General features: G+C 39.4%; 1 protein-coding gene across 1 annotated transcript; it reads right to left on the reverse strand.

The window, feature by feature from the left end:
* Positions 1–474: 474 nt before the first annotated feature.
* On the reverse strand, positions 475–20653 carry LOC119502343 (GEM interacting protein). Its single transcript, XM_037793259.1, has 21 exons — positions 20608–20653; positions 17317–17407; positions 15943–16027; positions 15727–15766; positions 13562–13687; positions 11545–11609; positions 10205–10312; positions 10008–10088; positions 9611–9772; positions 9037–9174; positions 8236–8426; positions 7233–7324; positions 7077–7139; positions 6885–6974; positions 5415–5557; positions 5147–5323; positions 4909–5046; positions 3607–3806; positions 3199–3517; positions 2701–2803; positions 475–1236 (listed from the first exon to the last, which is right to left on the reverse strand). The coding sequence occupies exons 1-21, from the start codon at positions 20651–20653 to the stop codon at positions 635–637; spliced, it is 3060 nt and encodes a 1019-aa protein (XP_037649187.1). The 3' UTR covers positions 475–634.
* Between the last annotated feature and the right edge of the window lie 859 nt (positions 20654–21512).

Consider the following 21512-nt stretch of genomic DNA (forward strand, 5'->3'; position numbering starts at 1 on the left):
ACTCGCCAATCTTGAGACCTCAAAAATAGGGAGAAATACCAGAAAAAAACAGAAAAAATACTTTGTTTTCTTGCATTCTGGTGACTTTTAAAGAATAAAAAATAACAAAATAATAAGTGCACTGCAACAGCGTTTTTTATGTTAATTAGGCCTACTTTTAATTTTACTTTTAATTCTCAGTAAAGAAAACAGAATAATTCGCCCCTCTGGCGTTAACTTGTGTGAATCTCTGGCATAAACTAATATTCATCAGTTTTTATTCATTCATTCAGTATTTCTTTCTCTTAGTACTCTCAATTTCTCTCTCCGTCTCTCACTCACTGAAGGCCCTTTCAGACACAATGCAACACCACTGTGCTCTAAGTAAGGGATAATGTACAGCGAGCCGGTCATTGTTGTGAAAGAAACCTCAATGGTTTCTTTCACAACAATGACCGGTTAGCTGTACATTATCTCGCTTATTATTACATGGCTACTTACTTAAGAAATCAATAATTTGACACAAAAACGGTCCGACATCAGAACTGCGCCCATAGCAACGGTCTGCTATACATAGCAACGGTCTGCTATAAAGAAATAGCAGACCTGTGTGTGAATGTAATCCAGTGAACTGTCTGGAGATTTCTATCTTTCCTCAGACAAAGAGCTGCTCGTCCTTCCCTGAGTGGCTGCGTCTCAGCTTCAGGCCAGACAGGATCTTCTGAGCTGGCGAACTCAGGTGGTAGTCAACAGGAAGTGTCTTCGGTGACGGACACAGGGCCTGACTCTGTCCAGCACTCTGTCTGTTATTGGACAGATTTATGTTCTGACACCCAGATGCCACCAACTCCTGTGTTGTACCGGTTGGTGTCGTAGTTGCAGCTGATGTAAACATCGAGTCCAGTCCCAGCATGTACTGCACAACCTCGCGGGGACTCGGTGGGACGTCCACGGCGGCCTGGTGGGGCCGGTGCGTGTTCTCGAAGTGGACGTCTAAGTTTTGGGAAAGTCTCAGTGTCCCCGGCTCTGGAGAGGAGCTGCGGCTGCTGTCTGCGCTCCCTGGACATCCCCTCGCTGGGGCTGCAGGCGATATGGCTTTACGTTCCAGGTTGGGGAGTCGGGTTCCTGGGTTATGATGCCGGTAATACTTCACAGGCTGTCTGGTGAAGCGATAGTGTGGCTTGGTCCCTAAATCAGAGTCTGGTTCCCCCACCGGCTCACCCTGAGGATTGCTCGATGCCCCTCTCATAGCCAGGACTGAGGCAGAAGAGGGAAAACAAGCATGTGATTCATCAAAGTAATACAAACACAGATTATTTTAACAAACTTGGCTTTCTCTGCATATTTTCTTCCTTGACTGAAAACTTAAAGGGGAAAAACAGCCATTTTTAAAACATTGATATTATTCTGGAAGCTATATAACATGATGGAATAAAATACTGCAACTTGCTCACGTACGTGCATATTGCGAGGCGCGCCAGGAAACCACAAGGTGAGAGATCCATGACAGGATTTGGGCAGCATGCTAGCTTATAGTTTCCACAGTGAGGAACACCAGTAAGGCATCTCGGTTCCTATCCACTCTCTACTTGGTCAACAAAAGTGTAGTACTGTATTTATGGAATTAGCTATAGCTAACGTTATTTTACTATCTAACTAGCTAGCTACCAATATGCTGTGCCTGTCGCAAGCATGGTCGCTAGACGCGGGATGACTGCCACAACATGCGCTGAAATCCTGTCATGGATCTCTCCGATCCAGTGGACAGCACTTGCATAAACTATAACAAAAAAATCTGAGAGGTATGACAGTTTCCCTGTCTTATACGTGTTTATCGTTAACATAAAATAGATTCAGAAAGTGAAAACATGTTTATTTATATTGTAAATGTTGTTGGAATGCTATACTCCCTTCATATCGTCACTGACGGGCAGTTACTGTTTACTGTGATGACGCCGACACCTTGTGGTTTCCTGCCGCGCCCTCGCAATATGCATGTACTTGAGCAAGTTGCAGTATTTTTTCCATCATGTTATATAGCCTCCAGAATAATATCGATGTTTTAAAAAATGGCCTTTGTTCCCTTTTAAATGTTCATACAGAGTTCTTCTGGACGGTGCATACTGGAGCTATATCCTGTACTGATTTGAAAGTGATTAAAAGAAGTGCAAAATGATTCTACTGTTCTGCATTGAAGGTTGATATATTCATGTGTGAATAGAAGCCTTGAAGCTGCTTGGTGCCGTAGCCACAGAGAAGAGTAAAAGCAAGCGAAGAAGAGATAAAACCTGATACTCAGCTAAGCAGTCTGACTCACCCAGTTTTACAGATGAAAACAACTCGATGGCGTCAGCGAAAAAAAATGGAAGGAAATCTTATTTCTATAAATAACTGGAGGAAACGTCTTAAGTGTGAAAAAAAATAGGAACTACAACAGACCGTTGAGGCACTCACTGTATCTGGTGCTTATAGGAAGAAACTGAGTAACCGTAAGCTAGAACAAACCACCTTTCTGTGAGAAATAAGGTAAACAACTTGGCACCTCTATGTGTAATACCTACAAGATCTCTAACAGGATTCATTAAAACATGTCCTTAAGCAGCAAAAGGTACAAGATGACTCATTATACCAACAACTAAAAGACACAAACATCTACAAACTACAGAAGACATCAACACTATGAATTCAGTTCTAACTGCTCTATCACTACGTCCCGCCTACCTGCTCTCTCATTGGCCTCAGGGCTGAGCTGGTCCACTGCCTCATTGGATGAAGACTTGTCAGATATATAACCCTCGCTTGACTCTCTTTTGATTGTTCGACTCTGTTGGAATGACAGAAGTTGAGTGGTGGATTTCTGCAAATCTGCTATTTATAAGCGCTAGCAGAGAAATGTCCACGTAGTATAGCTTGACAGAAGGCTATGCAGGAGGTCAGAGAGCGGGCGAGATGCAGTAGCTGTACCAGCGTGTTAATCTTGAGTTTAAGGTGCCAGGTGCTAAGGCTCTTAAAACAACAGGTACATTAATCAGGAAAAGCAGCTCAGGTAGAAACTCAATCTACCTTATGTGTGTGCCAAGCTACTGCTACTGATGCTTTTTAAACTGAAGTGCAGTCAAATGCTACAATTAAAAGACTTTGTATTTGTGAAACACAGATACACCCTTGAATACAGCAGCAACCACTGAGTCTGTGTCTCAGTTGAATGTTAGTACTTACTTCTATCGAGTGTTGCCGCTCTGTGGTTGAGGTTTCATTTTTGGTGTAAACGTCCCCATCCAGGGCGCAGGAAGCTCTGGGAGGGGTGTCTGGAAGAGGTGCTGTAGGGGCCGGGGGAGGGGGCGTACCGGGTCTCTGCTGAAGGCCAAAAATCTTGTCGTGGTGCGTGATGAGGAACTCAATAAGCACGGCCTGGTAACTGGTCTCCAGCAGGGCCATCATCGACATGTCCGTAGACACTAGAGGGCGCAGTAGTGTCGGCCCAAACACAATACCCAGATTGCTCGCGCACATCTTGTTCTCGTAGTTCTCTGAAACTCTGAAGACAAATTCAAAATCCATGAAAATTCAAGAAACATCTACTGGGAGGGTTTTAAAATGTAACTAGAGACTCTGCTTTGTGCTCACTTTAGCAGGTGAGACATCATGTACTGTAAGGTGCTGTAGGAATACGGCGGGAGTTTCTGTAGTAGCTTCTGCAGGTTGTGAATGATGTCCACTGTCTCGTTAGTGTCTGGCGTCGGCTCCCTTTCACTCTGGTGCTGAATGGTCTTTCCCATCGTGATGAAAGGATTGTACAGGTCAAAGGTCAGTAAGGGCTCTGGGAGCTGGAGGGGAGTGAGGAAGAGAGAGGTTACTCAGAGAGAAAAGCTATGACAGGTCTGACTTCTCTAATGGTACGTGCCCACAGGCTCCGTCCTTTCCACACTTCCCATTCATTGTCTATGTAAGCAGCCGTGCAATGATTCGAGAGGCGGGGCGTCACGTTGGCTGTTCCTCATTTGCATAAAGTTGAGGTCTAGGCCACGTTATTAAAATCAGGGGCGTCAAGCACGACTCGCCACCTCTGGAAACTCCCGAGAAACTTGTAAACTAACCGTTGACGATTTAAAATAAAGACAGATTCAGCAACTGCACGGCTTATTTCTCGCTTAAAATGTTTTCAGAAAAACATTTCCGTGAACTATTTTCGTAATATAAGAGGAAAAAGTTCCCAAACAAGCCACCATATTGGTTCCGGTTTGAAAGCTGGGAGCTCATCCAATCAGGTGCCGAATGCCTTGTGTCTAGTGGCAGCCCATCAAGTGTCCAATGCTGGGAAGCGATGCCTCAGGATAAAAAACGCCCCTATGGATACGTACTATCAGCCTAAATAATGAAGGAATGAATTATTTATTATAATTAACCGTTTTTGTGTGATGACTACTTAGAAACAGTTCTACACATACACATTCATACACATATTTTGGCATTGTTCTCACACCAAGAAATTCTTCTTCTTCTTATTATTATTATTATTATTATGGGAAAATGTTTTTTTGGTTTCTTAAAAAAAAAAAAAAAAGACAAATATCTTTTATAATAAATTTGATGATAATCGTAGCAAATTATTTTATTCAATAAACCTTGTTTTGGTGTTTACGTGAAGGATGTTAAACTTTATGTAATACTAATTTCTAATTTGACTAACAAAAAGGCTATTGAGACAATTAGTTTCTGTTTGTTTCGTAATATTTTGTAGAGTGTTTTGTACCCCTGGCTGTTCTGTTTTGTTACTGTTTTAATTGTATAATGTCTCCTGTATACTGATTTTGTATTTTGTACTTTTATTAATAAAAAAAGAAAGGTTACTCATTGAGATCAGAGAGAAAAGCTGTGACACAACTTCTTTTATAATCATTATAATTCACTTTGGAGTGACTCCTGTACCTCCTTGAAGAAGTGCTTGAGGATGGAGGTGATGTCATGGGGTGAAAGGTCAGAGAGGTCCATCTGCTCCTTTTGCGTCTCAAAGGCCTGACAGAGCTTCTGGATGCGAGGCTTGGACCCGCTCACACGATACACCCCCTCAGAGAAAAACAGAGAACTGTTATCAGACCACAGCTCACACTTGACATGATGTCTTTTTTTTTTTCTACATTTCGGTGACTGTGATGGTGAATAATACCTGGATCGAGAGAGCACGACTCTCAATCTCAGACGTGCAGAGCAGCACCACAAAGGGCACCTCTTCTGGCCGGTCACGAAACAGCAGAGAGAGGTCCACCCCGAACACTGTCCCCTTCTTGTTCTCACACTCCAGCTGACACACCTCCATACACTTCCTGTGCAGAGCCAGCCCACACTGAAGGAGGGGCAGGAACAAGAACAGAGGACATTAACAACCTCACCATTCATCTTCTGCTGTTCTACTGTACATCTCTCTGTCTTCATACCTCCTCACATTCGACCCCATTGACAACAATGTAGTTTTCACACTGCTTGCATTTCACCATCTTGCTCTTCAACTTCCTGAGTCGGTGTGTCAGCGCAGCTCGTGAAAGCGTGCGCACTTTGACTGGCTGACCATCGATGTATTCTGTAGGGAAAAGGAGAGGATCGAATCAGAAGAGATTTTTTGGTCTATTTTGCTTTCATAACATTTCTTCCTTCAGACTAGTGGTAAGAAAACATTCAAAATACACATTTAGGCGTTTATTCCACTACAATTTGTCTATTTGCGTCTGCAGATTTCTCCTAAATTCACCCAAAGTTAGCATTAGATAATGCCTCATTTGCATATTTTTATATATTTATAGAACATTTTATTCCTAAAAACATTGCGAAATTTTTTCTTTTTTAAGGATGTTGACAGTATTTTATGATTTATGGACTGATAAAAAGAGATCCCCTCCCTAAAAACATTTGACTCTAATATGTCAACAAAATGAAACAAGATTTTGAATCTGACTTTATGTTTTGTTCAGATTTCTGTTCTGGAAAGTTATGCAAATAAGCGCATATGTAATAAGATAATACCTCATTTGCATATTTAAACTTAAAGGGACTATTTGTAACTTTCAGAAATGCTTCTTAACAGCGACACCTGTGGCCGTGAAATCAACGAAAGTCAATGTCGGGCTCACGCCTGCTCGCTCTAAATAGACATGAACGAGCATCGCTCAAAACATTGAGGCGACACACGTCAGCTAAAACCACAATATCACTCTATATTTCAGCTGCTTGGCAGTAATGTTAGCTGACCAGACGAAGGTCTCTCCATGAACATGATTTAGATCTGATCCTAATGTTGGCTTTTCCTGTCTCAGTGCAGGCTGATGCAGCGGGGCTCTGCAGCGTGTCTCCCTGCTCCCTCCACCCGCAGCCGGAGAGAGCAGGGAGACACTGGCACCCGGTCGTTAACGAGAGGATAAACGTTTCTCTCTGCAGAGCTCCGTCACTTCACAAGACACGGGAAACCTCTGTTGGTCTGGAGGAGCTGCAGCATTTATTTCTGCCCAAATGTTCACTGTACATTCACTAGATATTCTCAGAGCTAAACTAACTCTCCTGCAGTGTGGAGTGAGCGCGCGTTCACGTCTAGAGGTGGAGCGAGCTGAGCAAGAAAGCGTGCCCTGTCTGAGTGAAGGCAAGCAGGCAGAGGAGGAGAGGCAGCGGCTACACGCGAACGCGCATATGCGAGCGCGCATGTGTCTCGACCCGGTACATTTATACGCTTAAAAAGTTACAAACAGTCCCTTTAAGAAAACTTGTTATACAAAAAATAATTGCCTTAATGTAAGTAATCAACTGGGGAAGTTCCATGGTGATATCTATTAGTTAAAATGTTTACCCTATTCACCTGTAGTGTCCCTTTAATTCCCATGGCGGGGGGTTATAGAGGCATAAAAAGGGGAATAACAAACCTGATTCTGACGCCACTTCCCGCTCGTCCATGTCATCAGATGACACTGTTAGAGTGGATGCGGTTTTAGGCAGCCTCCTATTAGTGTGAGCTTCAGTAGAGACACAGTAGAGGAGAAAGTAAACATGTTTTTAAATGTTTTCAGGTGCATGTGGAAGAAAAGTTACAGAAACAAATGCAGTCGTCTGCTCACCGGGGCTGGACAGAGACTCTAAACTGCCTCCAAAACTCTCACCGTCACTGTACCCCGTTCTCCCTGAAGTTCACAACACAAAACACATAAGAAAACAAAAATTAATTTAAAGTGGATAATTGATGTAATCATGGTGTAATCATGGGGAGTCCTTACTGCCATCGCTGTATCGTCTGAAGGTGCTGTCGTCTGTCATAGGTGAAGAGTCCTGCAGAGAGCCGAGGGTGTGGCTGGTTTTTCTCTTGTTCCTTTCAGATAAAAATCATTTTAATTAATAAAGAGTTAGTAGACATACATCAATATGGTATGCACAGTGGATATCAAGCTATTTTTTCTTCTTAATATATTTAGAGTTGAGCACACAGATAAATCCAAAGTGTCCAAAGTGGTTCTTTTTTTTCTAAATAAATAAAATAAAATAAAGTAAATAATAATAATACCGGTAATTACCTTCTTGTTTTCACTTAATATTAAGTTTAATTTCTGGCAAAGAAAGTATGGTGTTTTTTTAAAAGCTAGGCTAGTAAACAGGAATGTATTAAATGTGTATGCATAATAAGGAGTATACAGTATATACAGTATATGTATATGCACTATTTTATGTCTGCCTGCGCTTTACTATTTTTTTCCTTGTTTGAAACCCTTTTTATACATATTTAATTGTACTATCCTTTAAAATGGAATGTATGGTTTACCTTTTGTACTACCATGTAATTTCCGTTCATCATTTCAAGTGTTAATTGTAAAAATAAAGTTTTTTTCTATTCTATTTTAAAGGATCGAGGAAATAGCCCTCTTAGTCACTGTGTTTGCTCTTAAATTTTTCACTGAAACCGTTTTAAAATTGATTTGTTTTGTGCGTTATAACTGTTTTCTTGAATAGCATGTTAACTGGATATTGTGCTCATTCACTTGTAGTGTGTGACTGTTCTATTTGTCTCCTTGTGTTGTTTGTGTTTATTGTTGTAACAATCTTTGTGATGCCCAGATTTTAATCTAAATGAGACTTTTTTTCCTGGTTAAATAAACAATATATATAATTAGCATTGTTGGATGGAGCTTGAGACCCAAGAATTTCATTGACTGCTTCTGTAATTGCTGTGCATGTGATCATAAATAACTTGAAACAGCAGAGAAAGTCATTGGTCAGTTTACGTACCCTTTGCTCGGAGGAACATACTCCTGGAAGTTAAAGACCTCTAGAGGTTGTTCGGGGCGACGCTTGCTGATGATGTAGAGCAGGTAGGGCTCGCCTGGCTCCAGGGACCGGCACGTCAACTCCAGGTTGTGATACCCGAGCGGAACCGGCTCCGTCTGCTGCCGCTGGTAGTAAAACATGTTGACTGTGGCCTGATGCAGGGAGGAGACATGATGGGGGAGACAAAGGAGATAAAGTTACTGTGCTGGTTTATCAACAAATAGTTGCATAAGTAATATCAGAATGCTGCTTTGCCTCCTGATTTAATTTCCAATCCTTATCATTGTTAGCAGTGTTAAAATTGTGGTTTTAATGTAGTAAAACATAACTAATGTGTAGAAATTCCTTTATTTGATTCCATTATAGAGATAAACCATAAAGCACTGCTTAAGTAGAAATATATGCATTTATTTGCGCAAAAGTGGAAGTGGAGAGATGGTTTATTATTATCTAATAACAAATATGCAAATATGTTCCATTTTACAGAAGGGGAGGTGCTTTATGCATTAACAAACCTCTCAGCTGTAACACAGAGTGGTGGATTGCATCCAGATGCATCCTTAGCTGATGCTGCTGTAAATGTTTACATAGTGGCCCAAGTCATTGTTTACTCTGTGACCAAAAGAAATGCATGACATTACTACTACATGTGCTCTATTTATACCACAACCATGTTTAACCGCATCTGCGTATAGAGGCTGCTGCATCTAGAAACTAGCCGACAGGAAGACAGACGCATAGTTTCCTCAATTTCATACCGACCTCCTTGAGCACAGTGTCTCCCTGACAGATGAGCTTGCGAATGTGAGAAATAATTTTCTCTTTGATCTTCACCAAGACGTCCTGGTGGATCCTGGCATCATTCACACACTGTCTGTACAGGAGCTCTGACTCCGTCACCTGGAGGAGACAGAGAGAAGACCATTTTTCTTCAGTTGTATTGTTAAACATCATAATCACACTATGAGCAGAATGATAATTGACAGTATTTATTCGGTACTAAACTCTACTCGGACTGCACCTGTACAGATAATATTAATAGGGCTGACCCTCTTAGTGAATTAGTCGACTAATTGGTTGTTTTGTTGATTAGTCACTTCTTATGCTTTTTTCTTGCTGAATGACTTATTTCTAAGAAACATGTGAGCACATCTCTGGTAAAACACAAGATTTAAAGTTTGTGTGATTCTTTGTGGAGAAAATCAGTTTTACAGATATGCCGATTAAATCAACTAATCGATTAGTCGACAAAATCTTTAGAGTTTTAGTCGACTAAGAATTTCTTTGGTCGAGGACAGCTTCAAATATTAATGTAGTTATTTAGGGGAACATTCACCTTAGTCTGGGCTTCATCCTTGGACTTGCGCCTCTTGTCCAGCGTTTTGTATCCAGCTGTGTCGTCTACAGCTTTAGCAGAGCCCGCTTTAGCCTTTTCCAGCTCATCACAACGCTGGAAGTACTGCTGACGAGCCTTTTTAAAAGCCGTCACTGTTTCGCTCTGAAAACATGCAAGAGAGAGACACAGAGGGAAAAAGTTTGTTTTTATTGTGTGAGCCTGACAAGCAGAAATCAACAAGGTCATAACAGACAGATGAATCTTTCACAGAGGGAAATATGTTTTGTTTTAGATGCTTGTTCAGGCATCCACTCTGTTGGAAATTCTTACATTTGAGTAAATTAGTTTCGACAGTGTAATAAACTTCAGCCATAAACAAGAGTCTTGATTCACTTACCATCTTCCGTTGTTCTCTCGCCCACTGCTCCTTAAACTCTCGCCGCCACTTGTCGATCTCATTCTTCTTGGCAGCCAAAGCCTTAGAGACAGAGAGAGATAGGATTAAACACAAAGTCACAGCTAAACACCCGCCTCTCAAAGACAGAGGAGATTTATACTGAAACTTTTTGTATGTGTTTGTGTGGACTTGTGTACTTGGTAACAGCGGCTTTGTAGCAGCTCTGAAGTCTTTCTAGATGTCACGCTGTTCTTGATGTCTTGCTCCAGCGCCATCGTGTAGATGTACTGCAGGGGCATCATCTCCTATAAAAGGCAAGAACAACTTTAGACAAATGTTCTATAGTGAATAAAGCTAAGAAAGGTAAAATGTTACAACTCTCTCTATATATATATTCAATAACACTCTGTAACACATTATGGTTAGGGCTGGGCAATAATTTATCGTCTTTCAATTGAATTGATTCGTAATGAAATCACATATCGAGCAGTGAGATACCTCCGGGTCTGAAAAGTGAAGCCAATGCTGAAATGCCTTAAACTTTCATTCTTTCTAACAGCCAGCAGGGGGCGACTCCTCTGGTTGCAAAAAGAAGTCAGATTGTATAGAAGTCTATGACAAAATGAGCCTACTTCTCACTTGATTTATTACCTCAGTAAACATTGTAAACATGAGTTTATGGTCTTAATCGCTAGTTTCAAGTCTTCTTCAATACAGCATGATGTTCATTTAGTAAATTATGGTCCCGTTTAGAGTCAAATAGACCATAAAGCAGGGGATGCTTTAGGGCGGGGCTACCTTGTGATCGACAGGTCGCTACCACGGCGTTGTCCGGTCTGGGAGTTGTCCTTGTTTTTGTCTCAGAACTTTAACCCTTTCACAGTGTGTTTTCAGTTCATGAAAGTTAATTGTAACATTTTGGTTGCCTAAAAATTTCCTATTCAGGTTGAACTTAGCTCTACCCTCTCTTGTCACTGCTGGTTGCAAAAAACCAAGATGGCGACAGCCAAAATGCCGAACTCGAGGCTTCAAAACGTCCACAAACCAATGGGTGACGTCATGGTGACTACGTCCACCTCTTATATACAGTCTATATCAAGATATTGTGATACACAATTACATCGTATAAATTGATAATAATAAGCAACAAACTCAAATTTCTCAGAAAATCTGAATTGATTAGACTTCTGCTTATGGGAATACCCCGGTGTAGTTAAATCAAACTATTGTCTTGATCTGATTACTCTGCATTTGAAACTGTTGTGTTCATTTTACTCTGTACTTTTCATCTGTCATCTGTTTTCATCAAGTATTTAATTCACACAGGAGTAGGCCTGTACAAAAATAGGCTTTACCATGTGGCTATTTCATACAGTCTATTTATTTATTGACTAACCAGAAAACATGCTATATTGTGATATATATCGTTGTCGAGATATGAAACAACCTATATCAGGATAGAAGATTTTGGCCGTATCGCCCAGCCCGGATTGTGTTAATCACTAAAACATTTTCTCCAATAAACAAAGCTGTATACCTGCTGCCCCACGTTGGCTTTTGCTCCTTCGGCTGTCTTTATTACATTTTTGGCAAATTCTTGTTCTGTCAACAAAAAGAAAGTTTTTCTTCAGCTTACGTTAGTCACAAGACATCAAGACAAGACGAGCAGCATTGGACTGAACTGAAACCACAATAATGATTGTTTCTATTATTAGTGTGTAGCCTCGATATGATGCTTGGAGCTCAGTTTCGGACCAGCTCGGTGATGTAACACCATGACACAATAACCCCTCAGACAACCCTGACGTTCACTGAGAAGCTCATCAAACCTCCTGGAGCTCAGGCAGTCAGTCTGGTCTGCGTCCTTTTTGACCTCATCAGAGAAACTGACAAGAGGAAAAGATCTCAGACACATTTGTTTTCAGTGTTTATGTCTGAAACTGTAAAATGGTCTGTAGACAATCTGAGTGATCTTAACCCAATTGTTCCTGCAACTGAATTTTTAAAATTTCCTTTGATGGAAGTGTTGCCTATAAGCACAAATGTGAAGACATTTTCAAAGTTGGTCAAACCTTTTCTATAGTACTATATCTAGTTTTTAGATTTGGGCATATGAGACTGTTTTCACAAAAGACTACATTATATTTCAGGACATGTGCCCAAATACTAGATATATGATAAGAAAATGTCTGTATCTCAGAGCTACAAGGAGCACAATCAAGTATTTGGTATCTATGAACTCATAACAAGTTGAATATCAAAGATATGCACACACATACAGTGTGACAAAAACATTTCATACGGAAAACATTTGATAAACACAATGTTAGCGTATTTCCAAATTTTTCAACAGTCCTGAATTTGACTAGTAATAAAAGTGTGATTTTTCATTTGATCTAAAAATGTAAAAGTTGCCAAAAGTATGTCCGTACCAGATTTCAAGACTTTAGACCAATCAGAACCAATGTTGTGGCATCTTTCCTCATCATACTAAATATATTCTTTGGGCACAAATGGACATTACGGCTCATACATAACCTAATACACTCTGAGGACGGCTCTTGATCTGACTGCTCTTTGGACACTATACAGTTGCTAATAGGGATGTCACCGTGTTGCTCTAATATGTGTCATCTACAGTAGTTCTGGGCTGAGCTACACCCAGCGTTAGTCATCTGTTGCTTTTGACTAACACGGTCCTCACACAGCTGATCAGGGGGGACTTCTCTCCTGTTTCGATTGCTGCCATATAGACTTGCATGCTCAGTGTGGACACTGCAGACTGATGTATGAAGGTAATCAGTGTCTATGTACTTCAAAGACACCCTGTCTCCTTTATCACCCTTCTCTGCCCTGCTAATCTGCCCTCTAATCCTTTCTCTCTCTCTCTCTGAGTGAAGTTCACTGAGTTGACGGCACCACCAACAGTGAAATAATACACACAGATCATGGTCAAGTTACGACACGCTAATCAACGCTCTAACATGCCTAAAGTATTAGTTCTTTATTGATGGACAACACGGAGCATGGCTCTGCTGACTTCTGCACTATAATGTCTATAGATATCTGACTTTTCCAGGAATATGTGGGCGTCTTGAGGCCATTTCTGGTACTAATTACAGTTCCAAATTGAGTCAATAAACAACACCTCTAAGCTCTTTAAGAAATAATTTGAAAACAAGTCACACCTACTTATACAAAATGATAAATAACCTACACTTAAAAATAAATAAATGGTAGTACTTTTCTAAGAGAGCATAGTGGATAAGAGGATTTTCCTGCTCTGGATTCTCCGTTGTAGAGATTTGCATTTTATTTTACTATGTACTTCCCTTTAATGACTGCGTGGTGTTATCGTGTAGTTGACATATTGTGTTGTATGTCATTTTTTGTGTATGGTGGCAAACCTTTGGGGATTAATAAAGTTCATCCTATCCTACTTTATAAGCATCATATTTGTTTTTGTGTTGCAGTTTATATTCAAGGTAGGCCTTGATAGAGACACAACTATTTGCATGTTATGTTACTGTTTTCTTCCTTCATGTGCAACTCACCCAAGCTGATTCTCTTCTCCATCCAGGCCAGGAGGTCTTTGGCGTAGCGGCACCACGACTTGGTGTACTGCAGCGCCGTCTCCACTCCATCGTCGCTCCGACAGAGGGCCAGGTCTGCTTCCTGGGCTGAGAGGGAGTACATCAGCATCACTGAGGGCTCCAGACACTCTTGGAGCTGGAGCCAGGGATCACACGGTGTCCATCGGCACTCCTGGAGAACTCAAAACAGCTCTCAAAGAAACACCTAGAGTGAAAAACCCTCACCCGGCTCCTACACTTTCTCAGACCAAAAAAATCCCTTTAAAAAAAAAAAAATTACAAACCCAAAAAAATGAAACAATGACTTCATATGGTGAGTCATATCTTCTCAGAATAAAAGTCCTGTGGTTTCCAGCACACTATCTCTTCTTCCATGTAAGCACAATGGATGTTGTTGGTTGACTAAAAAACTTTAAGCAATCCTAAATCTTCACATGTGACCTGATAGAGGAAGGTTTCTGTGGACCAAAGACAAACAGCTTTAGCTAAATAACTTCCCTCCTCTCGCCCCTCCCTCTCCCACCTGTTCACTTCTAGTCAGCTACAGAGACACCGACTCAGTGCCAGCGTGCACTATCAGATACCGTCATGTCAACTGTGGTCAGGCAGACAGGGGTGTTGATATGGCAACCACTCTTCTTCCTCTTTGACTAACACTAACACAGTGATGTGACAATCTCATGGTCTCTCAACCGCTCCCCACACCACTTTCTCTTTTCCTCTTTCTCTCTGTGCTCCACTTCCAGCAAATTTGCAAATAAATGTCAAAAACTATTCAAACACGTCTTCATTTTCTCCTGTAGCCAAAAAAGTTATAGAGCAACAGATGCACTTCTTCTGCCAACAGTGCAGTTCCAAATAATTCAGCTGTGTTTTTCAAGCATTGCCAGGAAGAGTGCAACGACTTCTCTCTCAAGTTCCTCACTCGGACATGCTGATTTTATTTCTCTTTTGCACAGATGCCAAATCCAGTTTAGAGTGGTATAAAAAAATCCAAGCAGGGTGATTTATTTCTTCTCTGTCTTCATGCAAAATCCACAAAAAAAGAACAGGCAAGAATGATAGATATGTGGTCAGTTTGTGTGGCGAGGTTGTCTCTTAGCCCTTCCCCTCTCTGTGTTTAGTTTCAGGAAGAAAAAATCAGCCTCAGAGCAGATTCTGTGCTGCCTCGCGGCTACGATGGCCTCCCTGTGCTTGGATTGGGGGAGATTATCCATTCAGGTCCAGATTGCAGTGACAAGGCTTTCGAGTGAGGTTTACCTCCTGGTGTGTGATCCCAACCAATGGGAACACACGAAACCAGATTACCAAAAAGTATGTTCTAGTAATGTGCTCGGTGAGACTTGATTTTTGTTTTGGTTAAATGATATAAATGTACCCAGTGATAGATACACCATCAGTGACCGCCTTTCAACAGATGCAGATACTTGAACTTGAGGCCAAAAGAAGATCTTAAAAAGACACTTATAGTGAGAGATGAGAAGAGTTTTCAACATTTCTATTTCCACTATCTGTCTCTGTAATTCCTAATCTCTTACTGTGACCTGTGACCTGTAGTTTGAGTCAAACTGAGGCTGGCAGTGACAGTCTAGTAATTTTCTCTGTCTCCCCTGTATTTACTGCAACAGCCTACATAACACCGACACCTCCTTCTTCGGTACAGACCCCTCCGCCTTCCACTCGTGTCTGAGGTAAAAACTGAGAGCAGCTGCTTCCTGCTTTAATCCCGTCGCTTTATCCTAATCTTGTTACAACGGAGCAATTACAACTCACGGCTAATTATAAGAAGACAAGTAAAGATTGAATGAAATACTCTGTTAAATGTCACAACTGACGGCAGCTCCTGCACATCATCTGTCATGATCTGCTGGGTCGCAGGGTGGTCTATGTTGTTATTATTATTATTATTTTAATACTCTTTATCTGTTGATTTGTGATCCACTACAGCAGTTCACTACTCAGAAAAGAAAGAAAAATATAAGTATCAAACTATTTCACAAAAGCCACTATGCATCCCTCCCAAAAAATTAAAATAGACAAAATTAAAATTAAAATTAAAACAAACAAATAAATAAATAAATAATAGTAATAACACACACACACACACACACACACAGAAATCCTACCTGACTGGTTTTCATCAACATCATTGGCCTCAGCACTGGTCTGTGGACAAAAAGTATTTTCACACTTTTACTCTATAATTGCATCTCTAACCCCCCAAAACAGTGGTTTCCTATAAAATCAACACTGTTTCTGGTGTCAGTAATTTCAACAAGAGAAACAATATAAGTAACAGACAAAAGTATTTCTTGTAATAATTTAGAGTATTAGTTCCTTACAGTCACGTCATGTTGTTCTGTGAGATCTGCGTTTTCTGTAGAGATGAACTCTGAGTCGACGTCTTGCAGCAGATACTCCTCTGTACTGAACACAAAAACAATGTATTAGAAGAGAAACAGTCAAATAGCAATACATGAAAGACGATCAGGGTTGGTCGAGGAACATACTGTATATAAATACTACATTTACCTGCAGCTACGTTTCCATGTGCACGCCTGCCAGACGGACTGCAGGTGTTGTTGGGCATTTTAAGGTACAATTACTTTACTGCACTTCTACTTCACAACATTTATTTATTTGTTTAATGTCAATGCCACTTCACAACAATGGTAATGTTTGGGCAAATGTGCTACGATGATGTGGTAATTATGGAAATAGTATAAGAGATTTAAACAACAGCTATTTATTTAATCTATCTTATAATTAATGTCATTCTAATTATCACAATTTATTTTATTTATTTATATTTTAGTAATTCTCTCATTTTTTTTTATTCTTAATGGTCTATGTTTGTAATTTTCCTTATATATTTTAGCATCTACTGTCTTTGTATTGTCTAATTTTATTACCTATCTGCTCTTGTTTGAATGTGTTGCATTTCATTTTCTTTTATAAGGCACTTTGAGCTAAATCACTTGCATGAAAAGTGCTCTATAAATAAAAAAAAGCTATTTTCATTATTATTATTATTATTACTATTATTTGTATTATTATTTGTATTATTAATAATAATAATGAAAATAGCAAAATAAATAAAATAATAATTATAATAATAATAATAATGAAAAAAAATTTAATAGGGTAGCACATCTGAGATTTCAAAATCAAGGAGGAAAAAAATATAAGCATTTTACTTGATTAATTGTCTCACATTGCAATAAAACAAGTGAAATGCTAGTGTTTTGTCCTCCTTGATTTAAAAATCACATTTTTATGCTTATTGGACTCTGGGTCTAGCACCCCACCGTGAATCTTATTATTGAAGCGCAACCTCCTTTACCAAACCATTATTATTATTACTATCATTATTATTATTATTATTATTATTATTATTATTATTATTATTATTATTAACACAAAAGTAGGAGTTTCCAGTGGTTTCAATGGTTGCCACAAAAATGGATTAAGATAGACATGATAAAGAACTTGTTCCCAGTGCATGAAATTATAATTGTGGCTTTGAGTTGACAAATGCATCGGAACAGTTTCCTCCTGTCTGGTTTCCTATTGACCTGCCAAGCTTGAAGCACTCTCTGAATGACGCTTCACTGATCGTTTCCGTCACAGTATTCAGATCAAACTGAACAGGCCCAGTGATGCAGCAGACAAGACAAACACGTGTGTGGCAGCACTGTTAAACGTAGAATACTTACGGACAAATTATAGATAAGTCAAGCTTATCAAAGTCTCTGAAGATCTCACTGTAGCGCTTGGTTTCAGATCTAGGAGGCACCTTCTTCACCTCTGAAACGAGAAGAAAGGACATGAAATGACAACATGGTCTCAATATTTATGTCATACTAACACAATTGTGGATTTGTGATCCGCACCATCAAACACAGACATGCTGACACCATCTCAACACAACATAAATATTATCTTTCTATAAACAGAAGTGTGAGATCTTTAAGGCCCCAACCAGAGCCTTTAAGGTTCAAAGTCTGAAAATCTTTGGTGTCAGGTTCCTTCAATAATGCTAAAATATGTATATATAAAAGAGGAAATCACACAAGTAAATGTAAAAGCAAACTGATAATCTAAGACATAAAATAGTGCAGTTAAAATAAGTATAAACATAAGTAAATATAAAATGTAATGTAAATGTAAGTTTGTAATTTTGTTTGACGACAGTATTTCTGATGGGAAAACTGAATGTATATAATATGATATTGCACACTTTGCTAATGTATATAGTGGGTTATTCTATGTTTATGATTTAGTTACATTTTATGCTAGTTGTAGTAGTCAGGTATATATATATATATATATATTTATAGTATATTCCAATATTTTTTACATTTTATATTCTATGGATATATTTCTTTAGTGTTGACATGTACATTTTATGTACTGTTCCTGTGCATTGCTTGGATAACCTGCTGCTGTAACACAATATTTTCCCAATTTGGGATCAATAAAGTACATCTATCTATCTATCTATCTTTCTATCTATCTATCCATCCATCTATCTATGTAAACAGGATGTAGTATGTATATGCATGATGGGAAGTAATATACTGTATGTACACAGAGGTGTGAACAGGAATGAAGTATGTATAGAGAAGTAATTATATATACACAGAGGTGCAACAGTTTATAAAACAGTATGTAGGATATATAAGGTAAATAAAGGTAAAGGCCTTTGTGAAGAAACAAAAGCAGAAATATGTAGGTTGGAGTGATGACTAAGTCCTGTAGCTCTGACCTGCTTTTATAGTGGTCCCTTGACATAATGGTGATGTGGTTATTGACTCATACAATATTTTACCTCTGCACTACACCATCTTCATCAGCTAAACACCTAATGTACAATATAACTATATACCTTTAAGAGAAAAACATTAAGAAACAGACATGAAGATAAATGATTGTGCTAAAAAAAGAAAAGAAAATCAAACGTAGTTCGTCTCCTGAAGTCACGCTGACAGCATTTCCTTTACCTTTCTGAGAAAAACAGTTCTTGGATTGAAAGTGAACTTAAATGTAATGAGGAACAATGTGCTGCTTTTTGATAATGAACCCTTCGACCGACTGTACTCTCACTATTTAACTGACTTTTCACCTCGGGGCATGCAAAAAAGTTAAAAACGGATGATTTACAACAGATGCAACAAATGAGAAAAAAGCAATCTCGCTCTCTCAGAGAACGTCTCCATTTCGGTCAACCACATCCTGCTTGCAATTTGTGTCACGTCCCATAATGAACATACAGTCCTTGTTTTTCACACCAGCAGTGTTTCAGTGTTGAGAAGAGTTGAGAATTGAGAGGAAAGTAAAATAGCTTTACAGTCAAATTCTTCTTAATTAGAGACAGGGAATAATTATATTATAGATTTCTTAGTTTATATGAATGATGACTTTGGGAACAGTGCTAGATAGATCCTTCTTTGAGGTGTTTCTTCTCATGTTAACTATTTTTTATAGACTTGAGTAAACATTTTAGATCATAGAGTTTTATTTGATCTTTTGACGTTGAACCTTTTTTCTCCAAATTTGTATTCTTGTCCTTTGATTCTTTCTTTTCTTCCTCCTGTTGTTTTCATTTGTGTGGTGTGCTTTTAAAGAGTTCAGGATTTCAGCTTTTTCAGATACAACTCAATGATTTCTAAATGGAGAAGAGAAATCTTTTGCACTGGATTTAAGCAATTCATCAGAATAGTTAAAGCTGCAGTAGGCAGAATATTTTTGGCATCATTGGGCAAAAAGTCCATAATAACCTTTCAGCATATTGTAATTCAAGTCCTCTGAGAGAAAACTAGACTTCTGCACCTCCTCATGCTGTTTTCAGGCTTTTAAAAAATCGAGCCTGTGACGGGAGACTTTGGCCAATCACAGGTCATTTCAGAGAGAAAGAGTTCCTATTGGCTGTTCATTCAACGGCGGCAGCTGTCAATCACTCGCGAACTCCGATCAAACAGTCAAACTAGGCAGCGCTGATCAAATATGAATCAATATTCTGTTACTGTAATGCCTATTGCTCACCTCAAATGTTTTCAGAAACATCTTGTAGTGTACTGTTTAGCTGTAAAATGAGAAAGTTTGCTCTGGCTGGTGGGCGGTGCTTGGTATTTTCCTCAACATGGCTGCCGGGTCACAAACTTTCTCATTTTACAGCTAAACCGTACACTACAAGATGTTTATGAAAACATTTGAGGCGAGAAATAGACATTACAGTAACAGAATATTTGATTATATTGATCGGAGTTCGCGAGTGATTGACGACAGGCATTAGGAGCACCGGAGGACAACGGAGGACACAGGGGCACATGATTTCTTTTCAGATTACCTGTCTCATGCTCTACTGTCACTGGATATGGTGACCGTTTTTCAATCATATTTGCTCCACTACTAAATGCTGCTGCTTCAAATTATACATATTTAATGCATATTAGACATGTATACCTGCAATATAGTTTTTTTCATTCGTGAATTTAAGTCACAATGTGAAAAGTTCCTGAAGGAACTTACTGTACGAGACTACTGCAGAAATGTCTACTCAGATGGGAAGTTTCACCGACCGTCACACCAACCTTAATGATATCTTAAGTTAACATTCTGTTTTGGGCTTTTAGTAAAGATTAAAAACAGCCATATCTTGTTAAATAAAAATACAGAAGTCACGCAAAAAGACAGAACAAACGTGTCAAAACAGAGAAATCGTTCAGGAAGTTCACAAATCGTCATTTGACTACTAGGAGGAGGATGCACGGCATTAACAAAAGGCAGATCCCGGCACATTGTGCATACACCCAGATGTCATAATGGTGAAACAGCAATGTCAGCAAGTCACCAATCAGCGCAGAGAATGTTAATCCATTTAACAGGTTAGGAAATGTACAAACAAACCAGTATAAGCATGATGGGTAACATATCCTGTACATGAAGTTAAAGGCGACACTTCCTCAAAATTACCTTAAAACAAAATCTCATTATTTAGTACTCACCTGTAGTTTGAGAGGACTCCTTGTTTGTCTCTTGATCTTCTTCCATTTCTACACTGAGTACAGACCCTACTGACGCCTCTCGCACATCATCTGCCCTTAATGTCACACGATAAAGAGCAGTTCAGTTAAGGCGGGCAGGAAATCTGCACTTCACACACTCTGACACGCTAAATTATTAGCACGCAGCTCTGAGCTCGCTGCCGTTTGTGTGCTCTCAGAGTGATCTTCCTCTGCGAGAGTGGAGGTTGGCCAATCTGTTCACCATCATGAGAAGAGGAAGTGTGTCTACTTGTCACTGTAGGCCCCACCTACACTCTCACACCACACACACACACACACACACACACACACACAGAGAGAAGGTGCTTCTGTGTTTAGATCCTGTCGTTTTACAGTAGTGAAAATGATTTGACCTCAGTGGAAGCTGAAGTGCAAACAGGTTGGATAGCATGTGTTTTGACAGATTACAGATATGTGACATTGATAACAGACAGATAACAGCTGATACTTCATCTATACTATATCAGAATACATCATTTGGTTAAATCAAGTTCTTCTTTACTTTAATGAACAAAGGGGCTCATACTCACAGAGTCAGGTTGTTCCGTATTGGGTTACCTTCACAGCTGAAGCAGAGGGTTACCAAAATAAAACAAGTACGCATACTGTATATACCGATGAATTTGATATAAATGGATCATCCACGAGGTGTAAATGAGGTCTTAATAATCAAAGTTATGGTAACAGAGGCATCCCCTTCAACATACATGTCACAATAACACATCAACATTTTCTGTCACAAATCTGTTCTAAAGAATAAAGGCTAACACTTAATTTTACAGGTACGCAAATTTCATGATAATTAGGTGATAATTAGAAAGTAATCTATTTTAAATTTCTTTGGA

This window comes from Sebastes umbrosus, chromosome 14, assembly GCF_015220745.1.
Source record: "Sebastes umbrosus isolate fSebUmb1 chromosome 14, fSebUmb1.pri, whole genome shotgun sequence".
In the NCBI taxonomy this organism is placed as follows: Eukaryota; Metazoa; Chordata; class Actinopteri; order Perciformes; family Sebastidae; genus Sebastes; species Sebastes umbrosus.